Raw genomic sequence first — 14,596 nt, forward strand, 5'->3', positions numbered from 1 at the left:
ATATAAAGTGATAAGTAGCATGGAGAGGACAAATAGTGAACCACAGAGGCAAACAATTTTGAGCTATTTATTCACAGACACCATTTCATTTGAACTTACTATTCTTGTCTAAAACTTAAACTCTCATTATCTCTACAATGGTAAGGTTCTACTCATTCATCTCACTCATTTTTCTAACCTTGTTTCTATACACATATATTTGATGAATTTCAAATCTTGTAATACAGGCAGATCAAGAGGAAACAGAAGAACTCAAGCTTCTCACTGAATGGAAGAGAAAGAAAGGTGGATTCAGGGCTTCTATGTTTATTTTTGGTAAGCAAAAGAAAAAACTAAACTCTTTGTTGGTTCTGTTTTTTTCTGATTTGAATTTGATGCAAACTATGTTCTTGTTTTTTGATGTAGTGTTGTCAGCATTGGACAACATGGGTTTTGTGGCAAACATGGTTAGCTTAGTTCTATATTTTTATGGAGTGATGCACTTTGATCTACCAAGTTCTGCCAATACTCTCACAAACTTCATGGGTTCAACTTTCTTGCTTTCCCTTGTTGGTGGCTTCATCTCAGATACTTACTTGAATAGATTCACCACTTGCTTGCTTTTTGGATCTCTAGAAGTTCTGGTAAGTTCTAAACTATGGATCATATTGACACCATACACACATTCAATCAGAAGTTTCGATGTTATAGAGATTCTAAACAATATAATAATTAGTATCTTAACATTTGTAGGCTTTGGCATTGGTTACTTTTCAAGCTGCTTTAGATCATTTACATTGTTGGCATTGGGAATAGGAGGGGTAAGAGGATCTATGACTGCATTTGGTGCTGACCAATTTGAAGAAAAGGATCCAAATGAGGCAAAAGCACTTGCAAGTTTTTTCAATTGGCTTTTTCTTAGTTCAACACTTGGAGCAATTACAGGTGTTACTGGTGTTGTTTGGGTTAGTACACAAAGAGCTTGGCATTGGGGATTTTTCATAATAACTATAGCTTCTTCTATTGGCTTTGTCACACTTGCTCTTGGTAAGCCTTTCTATAGAATCAAAACTCCAGCAGATAGCCCCACAATCAGAATTGCTCAGGTCTATTCTCAATCTCTATTTGATTAATAATTAATTATTGATTAATCTATGAATTAAATATGTTTAGTCCAAGTAATATTGTTTAGTCTTTGCACATACTTTAGTGGACTTGGATTCCCTATTGTAAAAGTACCATACATTAATTAATTTCAACTATTGACTTGAGATTAAACAACTGAAATTAAACAATTAGTAAATGAATGTTAATAAGGTCAATATCTGCTAGGTGCTAAGTACTAGTATATCACACACTTACATTAGGGAATCTATTTCTCTTTTTAGTACTCCAAACTATGTTACTGCATGCTTTTTTAATCTCTAGGAGTTCCTAAATTTTTGTAATTTATAAGAACTTATTTTACTTAAAAATGAGTAGATGATTACAGAGATTGAAAATATATTTGACTTTAATCTATTTTTGATGTTAAAAAAATAACATACTTTATGGAAAAAGATTCATGTACCACTCTTTTGGTACACCCTTTTAGTACACCCGCTGATGTGGCATCCTTTGCCGGGTGGAAATTAAGTTATTTTTTTATTTAAAAAAGCAAAATACAAATCAAACCTTACACACCCTCTCTCTCTCTCTCACTTTCACTTTCATTTCTCAGTTTAATTTCTTCTCCTCTCTGTGTCTCAGTTCCAATTTCTCAGTTTAATTTCTTCTGTTTTGTGCTAATTATCAAATTTTGCTTCATGATTATACGTTCTACTATTGGCTTTCCAATATTGGGATATAATATACAGTGCTCGTATTGTTGCTTCAAAGCATGTGATCAATATTTATATACGCAGGAACCTATACATTTTGTATTATCAATTAAATTGGTTATGTGAAAAATAGACGATTTCGAGAAATAGATGGACTTATGTCTGAGATTTTGGCAGTACTGAAGTTAAGAATGGGTTGAATTTTATGTTATGTGTGTTTATTGATGTGTGTTTACATGAAAATGGTTTTGACTAAATTTTTTGTTTTGTCATGGAAATAGTTTATGTGTATACATAAGCACTTATATCATAAGTGATTGTGCTATAAGTACTTAATTTAGTTTTTGTATCCAAACAAGACTTAAGTTTGGTTTTTGACCACTATTGTCCACACTCCACAAGTTACAACAACATCATCTCTAGAGTATATGGTTGGTGTTGTGATTCATCTATTTGGCCAGAGTACGATGGCCTTTTATGGCTGGATTTTTAACAGGCTAACATGCCAAAGAAAATTGTTGTTTGTTAACACAATATTATGTTTGATTAATGAATCTGTTTAGGTGTCGAGGTTATGCTGGAATGCAAGCAAAGGAACAGCAACGAAGTTGTTTTTCTCAAAACCAGGGAAGACTGATGCAACTGGAGAATATACAATCTATGTGGATCAAGATCGCGCAGATGAAGTGTGAGATGTGAAGCTAATAAACACTCCTGAGCGTAGTTGTAGCGAAAGAGCACCTGGGCGTGACCAAGCACGCGTTATTCTCACCCGTTACAACGGCATTGCCTCCAATGACAGGTTTGCCAATGCTATGTTGTACATGGCAGAGGAGGTTGCTTCTGGCTGTGCTGAGGTCCTCAAGCAAATGCTGGAATTGGATGAAGAGAATTAATTAATTAATTCCTAGTTTATTTACTTTGGATTTGGGTTTCCTATTGTCTATTTGATTCAATCTTGATGATGGAGTGTTAACTCAACTGTCAGTTTATATATATGCTTATATATGTTATTGGACCATATGCTTAATTATATTGTTTATTGAGGATCATGTGTCTTGGAGTAGAAGATTAGTCTCAGTTCTGTTGCTGTGGTATAAGTACTATGTTTTTATATCAATGAATTCGCCTAAAACGAAATTATTTACATCTGGGAAATATAAACTAGCCAAATATATGGTCTGTATGACCACATTTTTACAAATACGTGACCACTATTTTTTCATAAATTTGAACTTGTCCGTCTTTAAGCGTGATAAACTTGCCGATTGTAAAACAGGTTATTTATGGTTGGAAATGCTTTTAGTGCAGTGATCAAATGAGATTATGCGTTTGATTAGCCTAAAACGAAATTATTTACATCTGGGAAATATAAACTAGCCAAATATATGGTCTGTATGACCACATTTTTACAAATACGTGACCACTATTTTTTCATAAATTTGAACTTGTCCGTCTTTAAGCGTGATAAACTTGCCGATTGTAAAACATGTTATTTATGGTTGGAAATGCTTTTAGTGCAGTGATCAAATGAGATTATGCGTTCGATTCGCCTAAAATGAAATTATTTACATCTGGAAAATATAAACTAGCCAAATATATGGTCTGTATGACCACATTTTTACAAATATGTGACCACTATTTTTTCATAAATTAGAACTTGTCCGTCTTTAGGCGTGATAAACTCGCCGATTGTAAATCAGGTTATTTATGGTTGGAAAGGCTTTTAGTGCAGTGATCAAATGAGATCATGCGTTCGATTCACCTAAAACGAGATTATTTACATATGGGAAATATAAACTAGCCAAATATATGGTTTGTATGACCACATTTTTACAAATACGTGACCACTATTTTTTCATAAATTAGAACTTGTCCGTCTTTAGGTGTGATAAACTCGCCGATTGTAAATCAGGTTATTTATGGTTGGAAAGGCTTTTAGTGCAGTGATCAAATGAGATCATGCGTTCGATTCACCTAAAACGAGATTATTTACATATGGGAAATATAAACTAACCAAATATATGGTTTGTATGACCACATTTTTACAAATACGTTACCACTATTTTTTCATAAATTAGAACTTGTCCGTCTTTAAGCGTGATAAACTCGCCGATTGTAAAACAGGTTATTTATGGTTGGAAAGACTGTTAGTGTAGTGATCAAATGAGATCATGCGTTCGATTCGCCTAAAACGATATTATTTACAGCTGAGAAAGAAAAACTAGCCAAATATATGGTCTGTATGACCACATTTTTACATATGCGTGACCACTATTTTTTTTATTACCAATGTCGTAACCATAATTCTTTCATGCATTCAAAATTGGCAAAATTGGACTTCTTTTTTTTTTGGTGATCCCTTCCTACTTTTTAATTCTAATTAAAGAAATAAAATTAATTCAACACAAATAAATAAAAGAAATAAAATTTTATTTTAATAAGACACAAATTAATTAATTGATATATCATAATATTTAAATAATATTCATACAATCTAGAAAACTAACTTTTTTTAAGTAAAAACTTTCACTGCACTTGCAGGCAATGAACTAAATATCTCGATCTCCTTAAGCAACATTGAAAACATATCAAAATCTTTAAAAACAAAACTGGAATTAAATAAAACAGATATCTCAACTTTCATAATCAATCTTAAACGACACATGCCAAAACCTAATTCATCCTTCTAATGAGTTCATTGATGTAATCCTCCCTGTTACCAGCATCACCACCTTCAACATAGTGATTTCTCTTCTTCTTCATGCCACCGAAAGGAGCTTTGAGCTTGAAAGGCCATAGGAAGTTGTTTGCCTCTCTGAAGTGAGATCCAACAGTCAGGATCTCGTGGATGAGATCTTCAATGCAAATGATACCATGTTTCCCAAGAACCTGCAATTGAACACTATGTCAGATGAAAAATAGAAAAATTTAACCGGCAACATAGTAGTAAGCATGCTATAAGTAGTAAGCTCCAAGTTACGAAAGCATGATACTAAAGCATATGGAGGTAAATAGCATCTTAAACCCCATATTATCAGATGACATGCCAGCTTATTACCCACTAGGAGAATGAAAATAGAGAACAAAGTACAAGGTAGAAGAACACCTTCAGATTTGGAGTTTTTGAATATGTGAAATAATTAATGAACCGACTCTTCAATTTCATCTAGGTTTCTTGCCGCAACCAACAAATACACAGTACAATCGACAACAAAATTATAGTCCAATCCAAATGATGTATAATTGACACATTCGGCAATAACAGATTAGTATAGGACAACAAACAACATAACATAATTAACTGCCACTAATGAATATGAGAATGGAACTATAACATAGTATGTGTTTTGCTGCTGATAATGGAACTACACAAATCTTGTGCTCAACAATCTTTAATTTGTGTTATATAAGTCTTGTGCTCAACAATATTTAAACAGGGAATAAGTTATATTATATGAAAAGTAAATGGTGTAGAATTGTAAAGATAGAATGTAGCTAAAACCAAAATCAGCAGCACCCGCAGATAAATCTCATGGCAGCAACAGCAGCTCATAACAGCAGCCATCAAGACTAGAATTTTCAAAATCAATAACTTCAAAGGAAAACTGATCCAGAACATAAGAATATTCAAATTAAAAAGGTAGCATATTGTACATTTATATTTCTATGCAACCACCAAATTAGCCAATAAAAAGTTCTCTACACAATAAGCAGTTTTCATAAACAAACATCAACATTCAATTTCATTTTCAACCCATTAACAATTCCCAAATCTGAACAATTACCAATTTCAAACAATAGCCAATTTTCATTAACAAACATCAACATTCAATTTCAACCCATTAACAATTCCCAATTTTGAACAATAATAAGCAATTTTCATAAGTTTGCTCCTAACCCGTTAACAATTCCCAATTCTAAAACCCTAAAACAAACAATTGGAGAAGGAAAGAGAAATTGGAGAATTGATAGGCCTACCTTAGAGTGAGTGAGTGACAACTTAGAGAGACTTGAGAGAGAGAGAGAGAGAGAGAGAGAGAGAGAGAGAGACAAAGTTCAATTATACGAACATGGATCTCGACGGATTTAGGATGACGACGACAGGGACAATGGTGGTTGTGGACGAGGGAGCAAGCGACAGAGGTGGGGTTGAAATCTGAGGGCAATAACGGACACGGCGATGGTGGCGGTGACGGAAGTGGTGTTGAAGGAAGTGGTAGCCGGCGGAGGCATGGTAGAGAAATTAAAGACGAGAGGAAAAGAGAGGGTGGCTCTGTGTTTTTCTTTTTCTTTAGAAAAGAGAATAATGTTGTGACATGGACTTGGTAAAATTTTTCCCACAATTTTTTATTAATAAAATGTGCCACACAAGGGGGTGTATGAGTGGTATGCCACCTATGGTGGTATGTGTATCACCACTCAACATTATTAGATTCAATTGTCACGGAAATGAATTCTCTATATTGAAAAAAACTCAAAAGAGATGATGTGAATATTTTAACTATTGATAATGGAGATCAATGATCAAAATCTCCGAATCATTTCCTCAAGTTTTTTTTTCTTCAAATCAATGGCGAAAATCCTGATCTCAATTGTCACCCTTATTATACAAGAACATGGTTAGATGCATATATAAAAAATGTAGCAGCTGAGTTGAATGTCCACCGTTAATCCAAAACTATATAAAGGCCCAAATAGTTAACTATATGGATAACTTAAATGAATGGTATAATTTCTTACGACTAAAAACTTATCTCTCGAGTTTAAATTTTTGGCTGAATAATTATTTGACAGAATTGACTTACCTCTTATACAAACTTTAGATTGTTAGGGTTCCCTTCTTGTAGGAATATGAGGGTTAACTTAAAAAGAATTATCCTTTTTTTTCCTTCTGTTTACTTGTTATTTTTATAGATATTTTTTAGGATTAAATATGTTTTTAGTCCCTATAAATATGTCAACTTTTCGTTTTAGTCCCTCTAAAAAATTTCTTCGACTTTTAGTCCCTATAAAATTTTCAATCACAACTTTTGGTCCCTATTTTTAATTTAATTTTTGTATTTTTTAATGAAATTGTGCAGAAATGTGTAAAGTATTCTAAAAAAATTAGATTTTTTTTAACAAAACACAAATTAAATATGAATTTTTAACCGTAAAAAATATAAAAATTCATATTAAATTCATGTTTTGTTAAAAAATTCTGAATTTTTTTTGGAGTGATTCTTATAATATTTTGAATTTTTCTGAAAATTTTTATTAAATAATATAAATTCTACATATGAGTTTACTTTAAAAGAGGGACCAAAAGTGAAGATTGAAAATTTTATAGGGACTAAAAGTCGAAGGAAAATTTTAGAGGGACTAAAACGAAAAGTTGACATATTTATAGGGACCAAAAACATATTTAACCCTATTTTTTATATACCTATCATTTTTTAATTTCAATATAATATTAGTTGTTTTTTGAAAGAATATACTACATTAGTTGTTTTTTGAAAGAATATACAACATTAGTCGTTGTTTTCTCAATAATATTCATGTGTATGTGATGAACTTTTAGCAAATGTATTAAAGATACGTAAGAGTAAATAAATTATAAATTCATCTTCATAGTGACTACTTTAATTCCTACTCCCCAATATAATTATCATGTCGGATGTATGGGGGGAGGGGTGGGTGGTTTGCACAGGGCAAATAGTCAGTTTCACAATCATAAAATTAATTGCAAAATGTAAATAAACTGGTAAATAGTTTTAGAAAAAAAATGATCAAGTCTTTCCAATCCTTTATTCTTTATTGTTTGATAATTTGCACATATTCTCTACAATTATTATTTTAGTTTTCCGATAATTAACAAAATAGCTCTCATGAATATCTTGACTGAGAGTCCTCTTCTAAGGTTAGAACCTCCTAATCTCTTATGTGAGTCAGTAATCTTTGAAGGTTTTACTGAACATTAACTTCCTATCGCAACCTAACAATTTGTTATCTCTAAAGTGACATGTTTGATTGAACATTATAATTAGATCGAATTCAACAACTAGTGCTAATAGTCAATTGATATTTGATTTAATTTCATATGTGACCAAGATATAAAAAGCATTAAAAACAAATTACATTGAGTAAAGACTAGAATTATAATTGCATTGAATAGAATTTCACAATTACATGGTTCAGACAACTAGAATAGATTCATCTAGCAAAATGCCGAAATTGTTAGGCCGGACGTCATGACCAGGGTTCGAACCCCGACACCTCCACTTGTGTGTGTGAGTTTATAATGGCTTTGCCATTTCGTCTATCAACCAAAAGAATAGATTCATCTCAGACCTCATCGGAAGTAAATTAGCTACTCATGGTTAAAGCACAAAAACTAAATCAAAAGAAGATATTACATGTAATAAGGACCAACCATGAGTTGGATGACAAAGTCACCATGAAAACCTTTGATCATATGCTTCGAATATGCCTCTGAATCTTCAAAGCACTCAAACCTTCCTTTAGAAATGAAGTTTGACTTTTATAGATCTAGTTTTGTAACGTGCAAATCGTGCCACATTGTGTAGAAATTGTGGCACGATGCTCCTAGATCGTGGCACAATTGTCGTGTATTTTTAAATTCGTCTTTTGGCGCTCTTCTGATCGTGTGATGATTCTCCTAGATTATGGCACAATATTTTCCAATGATGTTTCGTAGCACAAAAAATGTGTCAAAAGGATTGTTACTTGTCTTGACCTATTTCAATATCTAAACAGTCTAAAACTCACTAAATGACATGAAAATGAGTAAAATAACATAGTAAGATAGAGTGTCATCACAACCCCAAACTTGTATCGTTACTTGTCCTCAAGGAACAAACTTGTTAGTGAAAAATAATAGTAAAATAAAAGCTTATCCCACCAATGGTAGTATCAAAAGTTAATCTTCTTAACCAGCGTTTTCTTTTCCACAAATCATTCTTTTCCACAACTTGGTCATGACCCTAATACACCCACACTCTCTAAAATAAATATCAAACTATACCTTGCAACACTCGAAGATAATATTATAGGAGGAAATAAAAAGTCAAATACAAGCTTAAGGTGCTTCCGACTGGTGCACGTTATAACGAAGAACTAGAGTGCATATATACATATATATATAGATATACATATATATATATACATATATATATACATATATATATATATATACATATATATATATATACATATATATATATATACATATATATATATATACATATATATATATATATATACATATATATATATATACATATATATATATATATATAACATTGGTCGGTCTTCATGCATATTTCTTAAGACTAAGCAATGTGAGACGTTTTCAACATGTATTATTTCAATCAACAATAACAATCTCTACATTGATTCAAGATTATACACTTGCTTCCATTGTATACATAGACAATCATAATTCAAAAGAACTATCATACTCCAACATAAAGAGTATATTTCACTTGAGGTTAAACCACTCAAAGAATTTTTACATTGTCTTCATTGACCATCATAGTTCAAAAGAGTTGTCATACTCCATCATATATAGTACACTTCACTTGAAAATAAACCACTCAAAGAATTATCACATGTCAAAAATTAGGTTGACAATTTAGGGTGAAATTTTCATGTTGGTAGGAAATTTTTCAACCACCGACATAATCTCACATCGTACCTTGCATCGAAGTAAATCAATAACCAAGTACTAATCATCACTTTGTGTAATTCTACTAAAATCTACGATCAATTGTTGGAGAGTAATGCTTCATGATCATAAAAGAAACGCTGCAACTTCATCCAAAACAGTAAGATAATAAATATAGGAGTCATCTTTCTTTCTTATATGATCAATATTTATCTTATTTATAATTCACACGAGACAAAATCATTCTCACTTAAACCGAAGAATTGGATCTCACATTTCTATCTCAAACACTAAAATATGTCTTTAGTATAAATTATATAAAAAAAAATTTCACAATGTAATTATGTCGGTAGCAGTCATTTCCTTTCTTTCGTTAGTGCTTAATTATGGCCCCTTTTGGAGCTTGTCAATATTTCTTTAACCTCCCCATCAATCTATTCGAACACATGGACAAATTGGTTCTATACTATGTGCTTGTGGACCGTTCGTTCAATAATAATACATGAAACAACAAAATGTGTAGGTCCGGTGATGCAAAGAAGACGTAACTGATGATCAATAACGAAACAAACATTTGATGTTGATAGGTATCTCAGAGATAAATCTTCAATTTCAAGCTCAACGGTTGTTGGATGCAGTTCAATCCATATTCGACATCCTTACCGATACAACTGGCCACTTCATGAATCCATGACTATGCCAAAGATGAAATCCTCGCTTAGATTCATGCCATGAAGTCCGTGAAATTGTAACTGAGATCCCCTCAAACACTGCAAAATGTTAAAATTGTTAAGTCACACATTAGGATCGGGTTCAAACCTAGATTAATTCCTCCATTTATATGTATGAATTTTTAAATAATTATGGATTGAACTTGTGCCGCAACAACATATCAAATATATATGTGGCATTTCACGATCTAAGCCATATATATCTATAGGATAGCGTTAACACAATTTTAATTAATAATAATAATTTTACATTCTGCAATTATATTTTTCTAAAGAAGATTCATGTTATCAAGTACACCCTCCGGTCACTATTATAAGCAAAAAACTATATTTGAGATTCATTCATTAAATGATGTATGTGGTATATAATAAAGACTACATACATCATTTAATGAATGAATCTAAAATGTGATTTTTTGCTTATAATAATGACTGGAGGGTGTACATTTTTGAGAGATGTTATCAAGTACTCCCTCCGGTCACATTTATAAGAAAAAAACAACTTTTTAGGTACATTGAATAACTAATGTATCTAACATATAAACGTGACTAGATACATTACTTATTCAATGAACCTAAAAAGTTGTTTTTTGCTTATAAATGTGACCGGAGGGAGTACATATTAATCCCCTTTTGTAAAAAAAAAGTACATATTAATCCCCTTGAAATAAAGTACATATTAATCGCTAAGTAAAGAAATTGTGGGGTAACTGTTCATGACAATGAACATTACCTACTCGTCTTAAGGATATTTGACGGAACACACAAATCTAAAGCTTTAAAGACCATACTGTAATTTATGTTGTCAACTCCTTTTTGCCTAAATTCTTATGTTGTCAACTCCTATTGCCTAAATTCAAACACCTTAACAAATTTCAAATAAAATGTGCATGACAAAGATGATATCGGGTTTCACTTTAACCCTGAACAAATACTAACAAATTAAGTTCAATGTAACATTAATTAATAATAATATGAAATATTTATTACTGATAAAGAAATAAGTCGAATTAAAAAATAAACCGTTAAAAATATTATTTTATAAAGAATATTTAACGTAAAATGATGGTGCCTCCGTCTAAGATAAAGAATATCTTGAGACTTATAAAGTGTCAAACAAATTGTTTTTTTTCTAAAAGGGAAAGTGTCAAGAATATTAAATGGAAAAGATAAATGATTTAAAAAAAAAAAGTTAAAGTTACTAGTCTTATTAGTTTGTGAAAAGTGAAAACAATTAAAAAATGATACTATCAAGGGAATTTAAGGAGCAAGTAATACGGAACGGACGAAGTACCTCTCAATTTTCCACCAACTCCAATGGACAGATTTTTTTTTCAATACAAGAGTTGATGAACATACTAGCTTAAGAAACTTGGTCATGTTTTTTAATTCTAGAATGTATCAATTGTGCATGATATTTTCATATAGTGCTCTTTATTGCTAAAATTATTACTCAAAAAATGAATTTAGAAGACCATCATATATAAATTCTTCTTACAAATTATATTGGCTAATTAGTCCCATGATCTATGATGTTATATCAGATTGCAGAAACATCTTGACATGAATAATCCAATAGATTACATAAACATTGGATGTGTGGTTTGGGTTCAGGGCTTGTGTGCTGTCACAAGTCGGTGACTACACACAGTGAACGATCCTTAAAAATTTAATTATTGAAATGTTATATAAAACAATAATTAAAATTAAATTTTAAAAATTAAATTGTCCTATCAAGATCAAGTGATTCTAAAGTCTTAGTCACATGCAATAGGGACTGCAGTCTGCAGCCAAGATAGTCTTACCTAGACACAAGTATTTAAGCACACACATAAATCAAAAAAATTAAAAGATAAAATAAATGGTCACATTAATCAATATCACTTTAATCATTTTTTTTTAATTTAATGTGTGTACCTAATATGTACACCCTTCGATCACTAATATAAACAACAATCCACTTTTTAGATACATTCAATTAATGATGTATGTGACATATAATGAAGATCATATACATCATTAATTGAATGTATCTAAAAAGTGGATTTTTGCTTATATTAGTGACCGGAGGGTGTAATATTATCTTTGCTCCATTTAAGTTTCCTCAATTTACCCCATTTCATGTCATAGATGTGTGACATATGGTAAAATGAAATCTAACGGTTATGCTTAAAAGATCAATAATATTAAGGATTTATGTAATAAAAAATAGAAAACAATCCCTAAAAAAAAATCACGTGTTCTGTCCTTCTCAGATAGCTTTCCATCTTCCTCCCATTATCATCACCGCTGCCGCTGACAGAGCCACTCTCCGCCCATACCAGCGGCGTATCTCTTCCCTTGCCTCACACAATTCTTAGTCGTCATCAGCGTCATGAACGAACCCCACCGTCGCACCACCAACACTAACCAACCCGCCACTGCCATCTCAGACAATCCCAACACCGCCGCCACTGTTTTTAATCAAGGTTCCAATTTCCAGAATCCTGATCTACGACTTTCAAATTTAATTTCCATGGAAATCATTGGTTACACATCATTTCAAAATTGTAAAATGTAAATCGGACAACTTAACTTTTAATTATCAGAGTAAGAGAGAGACGGCGTCGGCACATTTCTGAGTAAGAGAGAGGCCGCAGCGTCGCTGGGGAGCGGATGAGGGGGAGGCGACACGATGATGATGGAGGAGGAAGGAACGCGTCTGTCGCATAGAGAAACTAAGTGATTGTTTTTTATTTTCTTATTAACTAAATCCTTATACACACACGTATTCACTCCTTATGTAATTCATTACTCATTTTTAACATCAATGGAAACTTTGTATGTTCAGTAATTATCTGCTTGTTATAGTTACATAGGTTTGTCTAAATTTTTTATTTGATTTTGGGAGGGTCTGTTGTTGTGGGACTTTGATTTTATGTTAGGGAGATTTTTTTTTGTCTGGGCGTGGTGGTTGGGATCATCGTTGGGATGGAAGGTAAGTGGCGGCATCGGCGACGAGAGAAAGAGGAAAGGTAACGATGGAGTTGGTTTGAGGAAGAAGAATACCATGGATCAGTCTCTATTTTAACATTTTAATCTCAACCCTTGAAATTGTTTTTGCCACGTGTTATACATCTATGCCTTGCAATGGGATAAATGAAGCACATCTAAATGGAGCAAAGATGAACTCAAACAAGTGAGGACTAAATACATGGAAGAAAATAGAATGTTGAAGTTCAAATGGTTAATGCGGTTTAGTTAGGAAAAATCCTTAAATAAAAAACTCAAATTTGATATTTTAAGTAAAACTTTTTTTTTGTTTTGTCAAGAAGTAAAACCATTCTCGACTACACTTTATTATCTCTTGGTGTATGTTTGGGGAGGCGTTTTTCTCCTCCAAACCTGCGTTTACACACCAAAACGCCGTTTCTTTTCTTTTTGTGTTGTTTGGGTGACACTGACAGAAAAAGCAATTCTGGAATCGTACGTTTGCCTTCAAAACACCAGTACGGGAGAAGCTGAAATTCCTAGCTTCCACGGCAAATCAAAATCATGTTTGGGTTTTAATTTTCAGTGATTGGTACACTTTACCAAATTACCCATAAAATGGACAGATCTAATTGATGAAAAAATGGACAGATCTGTGTCTCCACCATAGAATGGGAGAAAAGGGAGATTAGATTTTGACAATAAATATTTATGGAAGATGGAGGATATATTGAGAGATGAGGAGAGAAGAAAATCAGCTATGAAAATACCGAATTTACTTGAAAAAATGGACAGTCGGTTGTGTCATTGAGATAGAGAAGGACATGAGTGGATTGGGTTTATTTTTTATTTCACAAAGGGAGTACGTACATGAGTGTATCTCTTTTAATTGCATTATTTTGATGCCTATCATAATATATATTCAATCAAAAGCAAGGTCGTCAATGTGCAGATTTGGAAGTATAGTATTTTGGTTGCTTTGGTTTTGTCACATTAGTTGTAGGCATGTTTTCGTTTTATGCTATTAACTTAGATGTTACGAGCTTGTTCGCATGTTCATGATTTACGTTTTTAGCTAATGATGTTGAAATTGAATTTGTATCTTATGAATTCTACGAGTTTGAATGAATGAATATCAGTTTTTAGTTAAAAAAAATTGACATTTGATATTACTAGTACCTTGGATTTTTTTTCGACGAAATAAAGTTTAAGTGAGTAGAGCTCACAAGAGTCAACAACTAAACACTTATAAATCATTCATCATGTAGGTTCGCCTCAAATTTCTTTTTCTTACTCAACATTTACCGAGCAGTTATATAATATTTGGGTGGCATTTAGGGTGGGAATAGGAAAGAGTTTCCCACTATGGGAAAGCTGTTCTTGACCATTAGATTAAAGAAGAGTATTGATTTTATCATGGTCTACCC

At 32.2% G+C, this 14,596-nt stretch overlaps 1 protein-coding gene and 1 long non-coding RNA gene across 3 annotated transcripts; one reads left to right on the forward strand and one right to left on the reverse strand.

The window, feature by feature from the left end:
• LOC146933490 (protein NRT1/ PTR FAMILY 4.2-like) lies at positions 1–2,919 on the forward strand. 2 transcript variants are annotated; one of them, XM_085705242.1, is made up of 5 exons: positions 1–140; positions 228–315; positions 406–623; positions 733–1,085; positions 2,363–2,919. In XM_085705242.1, exons 1-4 carry the CDS (start codon positions 138–140, stop codon positions 793–795), a joined length of 372 nt encoding a protein of 123 aa, XP_085561368.1. In that variant the 5' UTR covers positions 1–137; the 3' UTR covers positions 796–1,085; positions 2,363–2,919. The 2 variants fall into 2 exon arrangements, with proteins under 2 accessions (XP_085561368.1, XP_085561367.1); XM_085705241.1 differs by lacking the exons at positions 1–140; positions 228–315 and having other exon boundaries at positions 468–623.
• A 1,332-nt stretch (positions 2,920–4,251) lies between these two features.
• On the reverse strand, positions 4,252–6,217 carry LOC146933491 (uncharacterized). Its single transcript, XR_015007478.1, has 2 exons — positions 5,781–6,217; positions 4,252–4,691 (listed from the first exon to the last, which is right to left on the reverse strand). It is a non-coding gene; the product is annotated as an uncharacterized LOC146933491 (long non-coding RNA).
• Positions 6,218–14,596: the final 8,379 nt, after the last annotated feature.

This window comes from Medicago sativa, chromosome 4 (assembly GCF_051527215.1).
Source record: "Medicago sativa cultivar Bolivia chromosome 4, Bolivia_mono, whole genome shotgun sequence".
NCBI lineage: Eukaryota > Viridiplantae > Streptophyta > Magnoliopsida > Fabales > Fabaceae > Medicago > Medicago sativa.